Here is a 15,698-nt window from a genome sequence, read left to right as displayed (position 1 = left end):
GGTCACCCACAGCTGTGCAAGCAGCCTGGAGGCTGGCCCCCCAAAAAAATACCACCCACAGCGTGTGTGTGCAGCCTGGTGATGGTCGCAATTATCACGACAATCGGGCTTGAGAGGAGACCCTGTGGTAGGGTCTCAGGTCTCGCAAGCTTGAGTGAACTTCCTGCTCTAATAGAACAAGAAGTCCACTACTGACATCTCTAGTGATGTCAGTAGGACCGCCCACAAACGGCAGGCGTTCCTTCGGGAACGCCTCCTTTTGTGCAGCCACCCCCCTCCCCGCCTACAAAACGGGGTGAGCTGTCGATCAACATCGACAGCCGCCCCGTCTTGTAGCGAGCCCTGGAGCAAGTGATTTCTCACTCGCTCTGGGGCACGCGCAGTGCGCATACGCAATGGCCCACCATCGGCCCGCTTGCTAGCGCTATGCGCTTGCAAGCGGGTCTGAATCAGGCCCATAGTCAAGATATGCAGTTTTTCCTCAGACCAAACACTAGAATTAGGAAGAAACGTCATCTAGGTGACTTTCACCATGAAATGATTGTTGGTGCCACAAGGTGTGTTTTGATTATTTCAGAAACTGCTCATCTAGTGAAAATTCAACACAATAGTCTATAGTTTATAGAGAAGTCTGGGCAAACCAAAAACATCCAGTGAGCGGCAGTTCTGTGGGCAAAAACATCTTGTTAATGAGAGATGCAAGAGCAGAATGGCCATACTGGTTCCAGCTGACATCAGTGGTATGAAGACCATCTCTGAATGCACAACACACCATATTTTGAAGTGGATGGACTGCAGCATAGAATACCACTCTGGTTCCATTCCTTACAAATAAGAACAGGAAATTGATGCTACAGCTTCCTCAGACTCAGAAATACTGGACAAATGAAGACTGCAAAACTGGTTTGAGGATTCTCTATTTCTGGGCAACATTCAGATGGTAGTGTCAGAATTTGCCATAAACAGCATGAACCAGTGGATCCATCCTGCCTTGTGTCAACAATTTAGGCTGGTAGTGATGGTGTAATGGCATGGGTAAAGTGTTTTGGCACACATTAGCACCTTAATACCATTTAAGCACCATTTATATGACACAACCGACCTGAATATTGATGCTAACCATGTGTATACCTTAATGACCACAGTCTACCCATCTTCTAATGCCTATCTCTGGTAGGATAATGCAGCATGTCACAAAAGCACACTCCATCTCAAGATGATTCCAGAAATAGGACAATAAGTTCAGTGTACTCCAATGGCACACAGTCACAGGCACAGTCACTTAGGATATGGTGGGAGATTTGCAGCAATAATGTGCAGCTAATTATCTGTAGAAACTCATTGATGCTATCATATCATCATGGATCAAAACTTGCTGAATACATGCAACAATATGATTCAGGCTGCACTGGGTGAAAGTGGGGTTACTAAAAAGTACTACATGCCTCACACCAATCCAAAATGTTGTCTAGATTTGACATACCAAGGTAATACAAATAACCCAGAATTCATACTAGAGCCACATACATAGTGATGTAATCTATAGCCAAGCAAGTGCTGACTTACCTGGTTTCTATTGTTTTCAAACTCCATTTTGAATGGTGTTTCAATGTCTCGAGTGTTGAGTTTTCTTCCAGTTGAACAGTCATAGAGACTGAGGCTTGTAATATAGCCATTAAGCTAATAAAACATCATATAAGTCAGCACATAGCCCACATCAAAAGTTATATAAATCAAAAGAAATTGAGTGTAAAGCAGTATAGTGCAACTTAGAAATACAATATAGCGCAAGAGTATACATTTACATGACATGCCAGTGAATATGTTTTCTAGAAATCTATTGACGTTATAGAATTGTTTACAGTTAGTGAAAGATTATAATAAAGACTCATTAATTCACACACAGGGCCTGGTTTACAGTTAAATGCAAAAATTTACTTTTGTACACATGCAAAAAAAAGCATCTGCAGACATACAATTCTGAGGCTGTGACTAGTTTCAAATATCTTAAGAGACAAGCAATCTAAGCTATAGACTCTTCCAGCACAATATCATCAGCTCAGCAACTTGTGCCAAGCCTGTGGGACATGCAGAGATACATATCCTACTGTAAAAGGCTTATCTTCAAGGTATGTGTAAGTCACAGGGGTCTATGTACTAAACCTTGGAAAGAGATAAAGTGGATGGAGATAAAGTACCAACGCGTCTTAAGAGAGGAGGGGGCCCGTGTGCACTACCCGTGCAGGGCCCCCTCCTCTCTTCCCGGTGGCCGGCAGCCATGTGATGCGGCTAGCCAGCCACCGGAGCCTTAGTAGACTCTGGGCATGCACAAAACACCGGAAAATGGCTGCGGTGGCCATTTTCCGGTGTTCTGAGCAGCGCTGACACCCGCCGCGGGACCACGGACAGATTAGTTTAAAATAATATGGGTGCAGGGTGTGTGGTGCGGGGCCCCCCTGGACCCAGGGCCCGTGTGCCCCGCACACACTGCACCCATTATAGATACGCCACTGGTACCAACCAATCAGTTCCTGTCTCTTTACAGGCTGTGTTGAAAAATGACAGGAGCTGATTGGTTGGTACTTTATCTCCGTCCACTTTATCTATCGCCAAGATTTAGTGCATAGACCCCAAAATGAGGTGTGTCTCAAAGAGACATCATTGAATGGCATCTCCACTCCCTTAATGTACAGATATGAATGACTCAGATCTGCCTCTCTAACTACAAATAATAAATATGTGCATTTCAACATATGACTGTAAGTTGTGCCCAATTGTGCAAAATGTTTAAATGGCTCAAACTTACATACATTCAACTGTAAATCAGGCAGACAATGCTGGACTACCTTCAAAGTGTGGAAATTTCTCTTCAGGAATAATTAGTATATATTGTACCATATTCATTCGTAAAGCTGTCATTTTGCATAAGCTGCCACAAATACGTATGGACCAGAGGTTTGTAAAAACGTGTGCATGCTAAAAGTATGCATTGTAGATAGGTGATAGAGTGCAACAAATATAATATATTAGCATATAATATATTAACAGATATTGATATAAAAACAAAATATACTTACTTCAGTAGGCATTGTGGCCAAAAAATAAGGCTTTTTCTTGAAATATTTAATTAGGCTAATATAACATGTTATACTTGTGTTTTTTCCTCTGTTATTATGGTCTAATAACTGTGGCAGGTAAAATGTTGAAGTACCAATGGTTTGGACATTAGTATGAGAGTTTTCATGCACATTGGTCTGAAGGTCCAGGAGACTTGTGTTAATGGCAAAATGTTGCTCATTGTTTAATGTAATGTACTTCTGATAAACAAAACGGAAACAAATGGTATAAAACACTCCAATAGTTAAACAAAATAACCATATTCTTATATTCAAGTAATTCCAATATTAAAGTAATACAAAATAAATACTGAAACTCTATTAACTTCCATCAGATATATGTTATGATTAAATAAAGCATGTTTGAAATCAGTGGAGTAACTATAGAGGGTGCAGGGGGTGCGCTTGCTATGGTGCACGGGCGGCTTAGGGGGCCCGCCAGCCCAGCAAGCATCCCCTTGCACCCTCTGTAGCACGGCTGGCCAAGTTGCTGGTGCAAATGGGAACGTTGGTCTCTAAAGTGATCAGAGACTATAGACACCTCTGATCGCTTCAGAAGCCAGCGTTCCCAGTGATGCAGTGCGCGGGTGACGTCATGACGTCACCTGCGTTGAGAGGAGCCTGCGCCTGCTGCTGGATCTAGTGAGATCCAGTCAGTGGCAGCATCTACGCAGGAGAGCTGATGGCGAGAGGTAAGTACTGTACAGTGGAGGGGGGGGCCACAGCATAAGAGGCACTACTAGGGGCATTACTGAGGGCACAGCATTAGGGGCACTACTAGGGGCACAACATAATGGGCATTACTGGGGGCACTGCATAAGGGGTCATACTGGGGGCACAACATAAGGGGCATTACTGGGGGAACTGCATAAGGGATAATACTGGTGGCACTGCATAATGGGCACTTTCTCAAGAAAGGGGATACGATCCCCGAAACGTTGACGCTGTTATGATGCCACATTAAAGCTACTCCGCAGTGGGTGCTTGATTCACCTGATACTGAAGTCTCTGAGTGCCGCCTTCATTTACTTTTTATATGTGCAATTGTGGGAACCATACCCCTTTGGAGGGCACCGGAGCCACTTACAGCTGAGAGGACTGGTAAGTGCTGGGTCACAGTTGGATATATTATATACAGTCAGGTGCATAAATATTGGGACATTGACAGAATTTTCAGATTTTGGCCTCTATTCACCACCACAATGGCTTTGAAATGAAACAAACAAGATGTGCTTTAACTGCAGACTTTCAGATTTAATTTGAGGGTAATTACATCCAAATCAGGTGAACGGTGTAGGAATTACAACAGTTTCAATATGTGCCTCCCACTTTTTAAGTGGCCAAAAGTAATGGGACTATCAACAAAAGCTATTTCATGGACAGGTGTGGGCTATTCCCTCGTTATTTCATTATCAATTAAGCAGGTAAACGGTCTGGAGTTGATTCTAGGTGTGACATTTGCATTTGGAATCAGTTGCTGTCAACTCTCAATATGAGATCCAAAGAGCTGTCACTATCAGTGAAGCAAGCCATCATTAGGCTGAAAAATCAAAACAAACCCATCAGAGAGATAGCAAAAATATTAGGTGTGGCCAAATCAACTGTTTGGAACATTCTTAAAAAGAAAGAACGCACCGGAGAGCTCAGCAACACCAAAAGACCCAGAAGACCACGGAAAACAACTGTGGTGGATGATAAAATAATTATTTCCCTGGTGAAGAAAAACCCCTTCACAACAGTTGGCCAAATCAAGAACACTCTCCAGGAGGTAGATGTATATGTGTCAAAGTCAACAATCAAGAGAAGACTTCACAAGAGTGAATATAGAGGGTTCACCACAAGATGTAAACCATTGGTGAGCCACAAAAACAGGAAAACCAGATCAAACAACATCTAAAAAGCCATTACAGTTCTGGAACAACATCCTATGGACAGATGAGACAAAGATCAACTTGGACCAGAGTGATGGGAAGAGAAGAGAAGGAAAGGAACTGCTCATGGTCCAAAACATACCACCTCATCAGTGAAGCATGGTGGTGGTAGTGTCATGGCGTGGGCATGTATGGCTGCCAATGGAACTGGTTCCCTTGTATTTATTGATGATGTGACTGCTGACAAAAGCAGCAGAGTGAATTCTGAAGTGTTTCGGACAATATTATATGCTCATATTCAGTCAAATGCTTCAGAACTCAATGGACGGCGCTTCACAGTGCCGATGGACAATGACCCAAAGCAAACTGCAAAAGCAACCAAAGAGTTTTTTAAGGCTAAAAAGTGGAATGTTATGCAATGGCCAAGTCAATCCCCTGACCTGAATCCGATTGAGCATGCATTTCACTTGATGAAGACAAAACTGAAGGGAAAATGCCCTAAGAACAAGCAGGAACTGAAGACATTTGTAGTAAAGGCCTGGCAGAGCATCACCAGGGATGAAACCCAGCGTCTGGTGATGTCTATGCGTTCCAGACTTCAGGCTGTAATTGCCTGCAAAGGATTTGCACCAAAGTATTAAAAAGTGAAAGTTAGATTTAGGATTGTTTAGTTTGTCCCATTACTTTTGGCCCCTTAAAAAGTGGGAGGCACATAAAGAAACCGTTGTAATTCCTACACCGTTCATCTGATTTGGATGTAATTACCCTCAAATTAAATCTGAAAGTCTGCAGTTAAATCACATCTTGTTTGTTTCATTTCAAAGCCATTGTGGTGGTGAATAGAGGCCAAAATACGAAAATTCTGTCAATGTCCCAATATTTATGGACCTGACTGTATATATATATATATATATATATATATATATATACAGTTACTCACCTTGACAAAGGGGCGCTGATGCACCGAAACGTTGGCCTGTTTTTCCTCAATATGGATTAAACACTTTTTTCCTCCTGCCGTTTTGAGATTCGGAGTGCCACTACTGTTTCCTCCTATATATATGTATACACACACACCGCCCCCCCTAAAGCAAGAGTCTAGATCTGCCCCTGCTATGAAGTAACCTCTACCCAACAAATGAACAAATTGGGCCTTATTCTGAGTTGGCTGCAAACGGAATTGCTGAATGCATCCATTATTGCCACCTGTTCAGATTTTAAATACAAATTTTTACATTCAAGGACAAAACAACACATGTAAAAATGTATAGCTATTTTTTATTATGTGTTTTTAATGTTGATGTGTTTACTCTTTGGCTTTGCAGTGGGTGCATAGCCTTATACTGATCCAGCATAGGAAGGCAGTGCAATTCAATCTAACGAAAGTAAATACAGCAGAGAACACTGTATAAGTCACACACTATTGAGTGTGAGGCATCTAGAGGAAGCAAGCTTCTAACATGCACCTAATCCTGCCATAGGCATAAAATAACCATACTCCATATGGACAGAAAATATAATTCTTTGCAAAAGAACCATAAAAGGCATTCTGTGTTTATAATAATAAATAATAATAATAATAATAATAATAAAAAAATGTGTGCAAAATATTAACATGTAGTAACACTAGGGGGTCAATGCAATTAGGTGCAAACTGCGAGGTGCTGTTTTCTCTTCGAATTCTCACAGCAAATTAATTTTGCAATCCAATTAGCAATTTACACTGAACCAGTCAGAGTGAATTTGCATTTTCCATTTGCACCTCTCTGATGGAAGGGAAAATCTTTACTATAAGGTTAAAATGTTGGAACACTGTGCTGAACCCCTTGTATACCCCCTAATGATTTATTAGGCAATTGGAAATTTCCAATTAGCTTAATTAGCCCAATAGTTACATGTCATTTTTTCGGGTTACAAAAATGGCCTCAAATTACCCCAAAATCTATTTTTTTTGTTAGTTTAGGCACCCCAAGTTAATTACAGTATTTTTAAGTGTCCTCAAAGTACCCCAAAATCTTTTTTTTAAAACTTTTTTTGCATTTTCCATTTATTTTGTTTGAGATTAAACGAAAAAGTTTGCTTTTTATCAGTTTTTGCATGTAAAAAAAATTAGCACAAATCAGCCATTTGACAGCATTTAAAAACCTTCAGTACTTTCCTAATGCCCATAAACAACCTTCTATACAGTTCTGCTAAAGAAATTATCAATTTTGAGGGATCCAGGATGGTCTCCCCACTTTTTCATGTACTTCTTTCACATCACATTTGGCAGTCAATTCGCAAACCTCTGCTGCAAGTACCGCGAACAGGCATTTGTAATTGGATCGGAGGATTCACGGGTGTGCGCATATGCTGTGAGTTTCATGAAAGAAACTTGCTACCTGCAAATCGCACCTAATTGGATTGACCCCTTAAAACGATACTAACCAGCATCAATTCACTGATGAATCCAATTCCATCCATAAATGTATTTTTCATTTCCGTAGATTTGGATAGCACTTCCATTGCTCTGGATATTAGTAAAATTAAATTTTCTGCCAGTTTCCTTTTCAGTTCTCTGCTCTCGAATCGCCCTCTCACGATTGATTTTGTATAATTAATAATATGCACTGCACTGCTGACTGATACCTAGTGTGAATGGATGAAAAGCACTTACAATTATTTCACATAACATAATCATTGAATGTACACATACAACTTAATATGACCATATTTGGTATAGGCAATAATTGACTGCACTGATAACTTTAGCCATGATAAACCTATATAAACAAAAAGTTGTCTCCATAGGTTGAATGATAAATTAAAATCCATCTGTGCACTATTAGAGTATTTCATTAATTTAAAAATAAGTAAATATGTCTGTGACAGGTTCCAGAATCAGTTATTCAAACAAGAGATTCATCAAAGAACATTCAATATAAAAGAAAAGGTTGCTGAAAAGCACCAGCCAGGGGAACATACAACGTAAGGTGAACGTTTATGGGTGGTGGCAGGAAGAAAACCAGTGTTGAAGATAATCATGAAATATTATCTAACAGTTTTTATGAAAACATATGGGAGACCCAAATTCCAAAAATATACTGGTAGGTTAATTGGCTCCTCACAAAATTGACCGTAGTGTGTATGTGTGTGAGCATGTGGTAGGGAATATAGATTGTAAGCTCCACTGGGGCAGGGACAGATGTGAATGGTAAGATATTCTCTGTAAAGCGCTGCGGAATATGTGTGCGCTATATAAATAACAAGTAATAATAATCAGTGGAAGAACATTCTATGGTCTCATAAAACCAAGGGGTAAATTTACTAAGCAGCACTTTTCAAGCCTGGAGGTTATGGCTGCTGGATGTAAAGGGGCAGTATTATTAAATATAAAACCAGCTTTGTTTTATATTTAATGTTATTGCTTCTGCCATGTACTAACTAAAACAAAGAGGGTGAATACTTATGTAATAAATTATTGTATTGTTTATCTTTGTAATTATTTAACAAAAAGCATTACAGTTGGTTCTTGACATTACACTTTTGTTGATAAGTAGTAATTATTCCCATACAAATTACTTCTGCCTCCATTATGTAGGGAATAATGACCCTGATTCAGAGCCGGACGCTCTGACCAGAGCGCTCGCTCTGAATCAGGGCCCACCTCCATAAATATGGAGCGTCCTCCCACAGCATATACGAGCGTGCAGGATGATGGTCGCGATGGTCTTGACCATCGCGACCATCGCCACTGCGAGCAGAAGCCTGCGGTTGAGTTTTTCAACCGCAGGGCCAGGAGTGATTTTGGCTCTATCAGAGCCAAAATCACTCCCACTGACATCACTAGTGATGTCAGTGGGGCCGGCTTCTGACGGTAGGCGTTCCCTTGGGAACGCCTCCGTCTGGCAGGCACGCCCCCGGCACGCCCACCAGAGGGGGCGTGCTGTCAATCAACATCGACAGCATGACCCCTTTGATCAGACACTACGAGCGAAGGAAAGTCCTTCGCTCGTCGCGTCTCGCGCATGTGCACGACGGAGCTCCCTCCGTCGTGCGCATGCGCAGTGCAGACCATCGACCCACTTGCGAGCGGACAGCCGCTCGCGAGTGGGTCTGAATCAGGCCCAATATGTGTAGAATGCCAAAGGGGCTGAATATCTTTTATAGTTATTGCATATAATGTGAGCGCTATTAGCATGTTCATATTACGGTTTAATCTAATTCAATACATGCAGGGGACAATTTAGAGTTTAATGCAAGTTGGCCACAATAACACTCGCACTGTGTGTATGGTACTAAATGTAAATACTTGCCCTGCGTGCCGAGTTGTACACTATGTGACTGCACCACCTCTATCCATCCTCTTGCACAAATAGACATCATCGTTATCAACGTGCGCTTGCACCAACCGCAAGAGATCTAACTGAAATCAGTCGGATCTTTGCACATGCATAGCCTGCAATTCCGCCTTCTCAGCCATGACTTAGCTTACGTACAAATGCATCATTATGAGGTAATACATATGCAGACACAGTTATTCCCATTCAGCTGCAAGGGGAGATGCATGCGGTGAACCATGCGCCTGGCTACTGGGCATACACGGTGCTTACAAATGGAGAAACAGACTTGTTTTCAACTCTGCACACCGATAAAGATTTCTAAGATCTGTGGCAACACTGAGGGTTGTAAAACATCTCAAGTTTTAGGATAAAGGTGTTTGTATATGGAATACCTCCTAATAGGCCTTATTCTGAGTCACATATAGTGCATGGGTTGGGTATGATATCTTGACAGTCATAATATTGACATAAATCATGTCGACATGAAAATGTTGACGTTCATCCTGTAAACAGTGATGAAATGTCGACATGATAGAATGTCGACTTATTGTTCCTGGTGGCCCAGAGGTGACTTACCTGCTCCTGACGGGTGCAGCGGCTCCAGCGGTGTCTTCCAGGTCCTGGCGGACATGTGACTGTGACTTCCGGGTCAGACCTTCAATCCTAAACTGCTCGGGTGTCGCGATATTGTATCAATGATGTAACCACAAGGTTAATCTCAATTAAACTTGTGGTTACGATATAGCGATTCCCATCATAGACTTCAATGGAGAATTCTCCCCATTGAAGTCTATGGGGAAGACAGGCTTACCGCATTCAGCCAATCAGCGAGCTGCTCCGATGGAGATGCCTGCTGATTGGCTGGCGGCTCCTTCAGTGACGGGGCACACGGGTCATTTATGCGGAGTAAAGTTATGTGTACACACACATACCTTTACTCAGTTCGGCATGGTATGGGTTTTTCAGGTTTGTTATTTTAACCCTTTGGATGCCTACGCATTTTGTGAGGTGAGAATGGATTTTTTTTTCAGGTACTCCTATGGATTACTTCGGATCCTAGGTGAGTATGTGTGAGTGTGAGGGTATGTTTTATTAACGTTTTACTATCACGGTGTGTGTTTGTGTTTTTTTACATATTTCTTTTGTTGTGGAACTACAAGTGCCAGCGGGCCCGTAATGCCCCACATGCTGGTATTTGTGGCTCTACAAATACCAGCATGTGGGGGAGGCTTGCTGGTACGTGTAGTTCCACAACTAAAGACAATATTTAACCATTTAATTTACACTACACATAATTACACAATCAACCTGGCACCCACCGCCCTTGGGTGCTGGGGATAGCCCCGGGCTATCAGTCTAGGCCCCTTTATTGGGCCTGGGTTGACTAGCGGTCAGGGGTAATTATTTGGCTGGGGAAACCGGTGAAAGGTTTTTCCTGGCTGTGGCATTACCCCCCGCTAGAAAGAGCTCGGTGCTCATTTTGGAGTTTTCAGGGGACCCTTACTCGTTTTGTTCCCTGATTTTCCAAAACCATGTCCGGCTCAGGAAAGCCCTGTGCTGGTTCTTAATATACAGGGGACCCCTACCCATTTTGTCTCCTATATTCTTAGAACCAGAACAGGCTTTAGAAAACCCGAGGATGGTAAGGCTTTGGGAGGGGGCTAGACGTCACTTTTTTTTAATAAAAAAAACACAAAAACTTTTACACAAGTACACACAGAAACATTCACGTATCTCATGGATATGTGCATGTTTCTGTGTTAATCTGACCTGCTCAGGCAGGGCCGTTTCTAGGGCCGGGCGACCCGTGCAATCGCACGGGGCGCTCCACCCTATCAATAATCGCAAAATATGCGCCCAACGTCCAATCACCGCCTCCCTACTCTCGTCATGGGTGGCACTGTCACATGACAGGAAGCCGCTCTTCCCGCGCCGGCTAAGAGGGAGAGACCTCCGTCCTCCACTCCCCCCGGGTGTCATGTGGCAGGACTCCTGAAGCAGGGCCCGCTTCCCTGCCCTCTTCCTCCGCTCCGTATGCCGCTTGAGATTGTGTGTCCCGCCGCCTCACTGAGGTCTCAGCCCTCTGCTCTCACACAGTCACATGGTGGTAGCAGGGGCCCCGGCTGTCCGCTCCCATCTGCCGCAGTGCCGCACTCCGGAGTCCGGACTGGGACAAGCAGAGATGTCTGTGCATCATGTGTTGCAATGCAGCTTCACCAGGTAACTGAACCTCCGCGAAGGGGGGAGGGGGTGCAGGCTGTCTGCAGCATGTGTGTGTGCAATATTAGTTGGGGGGGGTGCAGGCTGTCTGCAGCATGTGTGTGTGCAATATCAGTTGGGGGGGTGCAGGCTGTCTGCAGCATGTGTGTGTGCAATATCAGTTGGGGGGGTGCAGGCTGTCTGCAGCATGTGTGTGCGCAATATCAGTTGGGGGGGTGCAGGCTGCAGCATGTGTGTGTAATATCTGCTGGGGGGAGTGCAGGGTGTAGTATGTGTGTGTAATATCTGCTGGGGGGCAGGATGGAGCATGTGTGTAATAGTTAGGGGGGGCAGGCTGCAGCATGTGTGCGCAATATCAGTTGGGGGGGTGCAGGCTGCAGCATGTGTGCGCAATATCACTTGGGGGGGGTGTGCAGGCTGCAGCATGTGTGTGTAATATCTGTATAGTCTGTGGGCACTGCATAAAAGGCATAAATACAGGGGGCACTGCATAAGGGGCACAAATACAGGGGACACTTCATATGGGGACAACTACAGGGGGCACTGCATAATTGGCACTTTTGCCTGAGAGCCAGTGGGAGGGAAGCCTAAGACCTGTCGGGCTGGAATGGCAAGGGAGGGGGCTGGAATGAAGAGTGTGTATTATGTGAATCTTGTTTTTTCAATGTGTTTTATGTGGTTCTGGATTTAATAATGTATTTGAGGTGGATGTGATTTTAAAACGTAGTTTATGTGTCTCTGGCTTTTCCAATATATTTTATGTGGAAGTGGTTTGTTGCAGTGTAATCCTGTAGTGGCTTTTTCAGTGTATTTTATGTGGACCTGGCTTATTTCAGTGTATTTTATGTGGACCTGGCTTATTTCAGTGTATTTTATGTGGCTATGGCTTGTATCTTCAATGTGCTGGGCTCGACCTCCAACCTGACTAAAAATAGGTGTGATACAAGGTCATACTTCTGCAAATGTCACACCAAAGGCATGCACACACAAGTGCGGTGTGGGCTTGTGACAGCTAGGCCACAACCCAATTTTTGAGCGCTAACCTTCGGTGCGTGCATGCTGTCTGTCTTTGATTTAACTACATATATTTTTCAGTGCTGTGCCTCTGACAGGTTAGCCACCCCTGGGCTCAGTAGTCACAGCGGCTGACATTCTGTGGTCTTTCCAGACCAAGCTCCCTTACTGTGGTACCACACCCCCTTACAATGAGGCCACGCCCACTCCACAATATTACTGCTTCTTGAAGGAGGAGGGGGAGGGCGCATTTTGACAGCTCGCACTGGGAGCCTCAGACCCTAGAAACTGCCCTGTGCTCAGGATATACTCGCTAGCCTGAAGCAGGTCTATTATTTGGGGACTTTTGGTTATCTTTTTTTTGCGAGTCTAAAACAGACACCCTATTACATTGGGCGAGTTTATTGTTTTTAATGTGAAAACATCTGGATGTGAGTTTGAAAATGGGATTTTTAGTAATATAATCTACTATAATAGATGGCAATACCAACTCTCCAGTGGCAGAAGGAGCTCTGTAGCATTGTTATTTATACTGATACTGTTAAACATGACTGACCATACATTTTTCTTGGTTATTGCATACAATGTTTAACCATATACTGTACATGTACAGTCAGGTGCATAAATATTGGGACATTGACAGAATTTTCATATTTTGGCCTCTATTCACCACCACAATGGCTTTGAAATGAAACAAACAAGATGTGCTTTAACTGCAGACTTTCAGATTTAATTTGAGGTTAATTACATCCAAATCAGGTGAACGGTGTAGGAATTACAACAGTTTCTATATGTGCCTCCCACTTTTTAAGGGGACAAAAGTAATGGGACAAACTAAACAATCCTAAATCTAACTTTCACTTTTTAATACTTTGTTGCAAATCCTTTGCAGACAATTACAGCCTGAAGTCTGGAATGCATAGACATCACCAGACGCTGGGTTTCATCCCTGGTGATGTTCTGCCAGGCCTCTACTGCAAATGTCTTCAGTTCCTGCTTGTTCTTGGGGCATTTTCCCTTCAGTTTTGTCTTCATCAAGTGAAATGCATGCTCAATCAGATTCAGGTCAGGGGATTGACTTGGCCATTGCATAAAATTCCACTTTTAGCCTTAAAAAACTCTCTGGTTGCTTTTGCAGTATGCTTCGGGTCATTGTCCATCTGCACTGTAAAGTGCTGTTCAATGAGTTCTGAAGCATTTGACTGAATATGAGCATATAATATTGCCCGAAACACTTCAGAATTCATTGTGCTGCTTTTGTCAACAGTCACATCATCAATAAATACAAGGGAACCAGTTCCATTGACAGCCATACATGCCCACGCCATGACACTACCACCATGCTTCACTGATGAGGTGGTATGTTTTGGATCATGATCAGTTCCTTTCCTTCTCCATACTCTTCTCTTCCCATCACTCTGGTACAAGTTGATCTTTGTCTCATCTGTCCATAGGATGTTGTTTCAGAACTGTAATGGCTTTTTTAGATGTTGTTTGACAAACTCTAATCTGGTCTTCCTGTTTTTGAGGCTCACCAATGGTTTACATCTTATGGTGAACCCTCTATATTCACTTTTGTGAAGTGTTCTCTTGATTGTTGACTTTGACACATATACACCTACCTCCTGGAGAGTGTTCTTGATTTGGCCAACTGTTGTGAAGGGGTTTTTCTTCACCAGGGAAATAATTCTTCTGTCATCCACCACAGTGTTTTCCGTGGTCTTCCGGGTCTTTTGGTGTTGCTGAGCTCTCCGATGCGTTCTTTCTTTTTAAGAATGTTCCAAACAGTTGATTTGGCCACACCTAATGTTTTTGCTATCTCTCTGATGGGTTTGTTTTGATTTTTCAGCCTAATGATGGTTTGCTTCACTGATAGTGACAGCTCTTTAGATCTCATATTGAGAGTCTACAGCAACTGATTCCAAATGCAAATGTCACACCTAGAATCAACTCCAGACCTTTTACCTGCTTAATTGATAATGAAATAACGAGGGAATAGCCCACACCTGTCCATGAAATAGCTTTTGAGTTAATAGTCCCATTACTTTTGGAACCTTAAAAAGTGGGAGGCACATATAGAAACCGTAATTCCTACACCGTTCACCTGATTTGGATGTAATTACCCTCAAATTAAATCTGAAAGTCTGCAGTTAAAGCACATCTTGTTTGTTTCATTTCAAAGCCATTGTGGTGGTGAATATAGGCCAAAATAAGAAAATTCTGTCAATGTCCCAATATTTATACACCTGACTGTATGTAGGTCACTATATGCAGCTAAAGTTACAGAAATTTTCACCAAAACAATTTGCACAAATGAAAACATATTAACTTCTAATTTTGTACATTCATATAACGTACCTGGTTGTAAACATACAAAAGATCTCTTAGCATTGACACAATATCAGCGAGTTCATCCTGCATTTAAAAATTTAAAAATATAAACATAATTTTTCTTTAATAATACAAATCATAACTGATGTTTATTAAGTTTATATGATTCATTATTTAAATCTATAACATCATTATGTATAAATGGTTTTGAAAAAAAAATATAACATTCAGCCACGATTACCGGAAGCCATAATACATTTATAGTGTAGTATATAGTTACACTAATATACTAGGGGATCTATTTACTAAGCAGTGTTAGGAGAAGTGAAAAGTGAAGTGTGAAAAGTGATAAGGTACCAGCCAATCAGCTCCCAACTGTCATTTTTCAAACACAGCCTATGAGATGACAGTTGGGAGCTGATTGGCTGGCACCTTATCACTTTTCACTCTGTCTCTTATCACTGCTTTGTAGATAGACCCCTAAATATCATACACCTGGTTCACAGACTGCCCAGAGGTATGACCCGGCTTCTGGATGCACGCGTCATGATGCACAGTTCTCGACGGGAGTCAAGTGGTTCCCCTGGTAGCCATAAACAAGTGACAACCATCACCATAGAAATAGTACAACAATGCTGAAAAAATTACAACGGGATCAATGAATAGAACATCAATGCACAGTTATACTCACAAAGTGCCTAAAAATACAAACAATACAATACAAAAAGCTTCCAGTATATACATAAAACACCTGCGGTGCCTGGATGTATCTTATAACAATAAACTAGCTCATATAGCCTCAGTATACTGTCAGTATATAAGAC

General features: G+C 42.4%; 1 protein-coding gene across 1 annotated transcript in view; it reads right to left on the bottom strand.

Annotated features, from left to right (window-relative positions):
* Nucleotides 1-15,698, bottom strand: part of PKD1L1 (polycystin 1 like 1, transient receptor potential channel interacting) — a 291,862-nt gene that overhangs the window by 123,485 nt on the left and 152,679 nt on the right. The window contains exons 22-25 of the mRNA XM_088445652.1: nucleotides 14,902-14,958; nucleotides 7,415-7,615; nucleotides 3,078-3,317; nucleotides 1,567-1,680 (exon numbers count right to left, since the gene is read on the bottom strand). Of these exons, the coding sequence (XP_088301778.1) occupies nucleotides 1,567-1,680; nucleotides 3,078-3,317; nucleotides 7,415-7,615; nucleotides 14,902-14,958 (612 nt within the window). The remainder of the gene's footprint in view (nucleotides 1-1,566; nucleotides 1,681-3,077; nucleotides 3,318-7,414; nucleotides 7,616-14,901; nucleotides 14,959-15,698) is intronic.

This window comes from Taudactylus pleione, unplaced genomic scaffold (assembly GCF_031769625.1).
Source record: "Taudactylus pleione unplaced genomic scaffold, aTauple2 ptg000386l, whole genome shotgun sequence".
NCBI lineage: Eukaryota > Metazoa > Chordata > Amphibia > Anura > Myobatrachidae > Taudactylus > Taudactylus pleione.
This window is presented reverse-complemented; position numbering and strand designations above follow the sequence as displayed.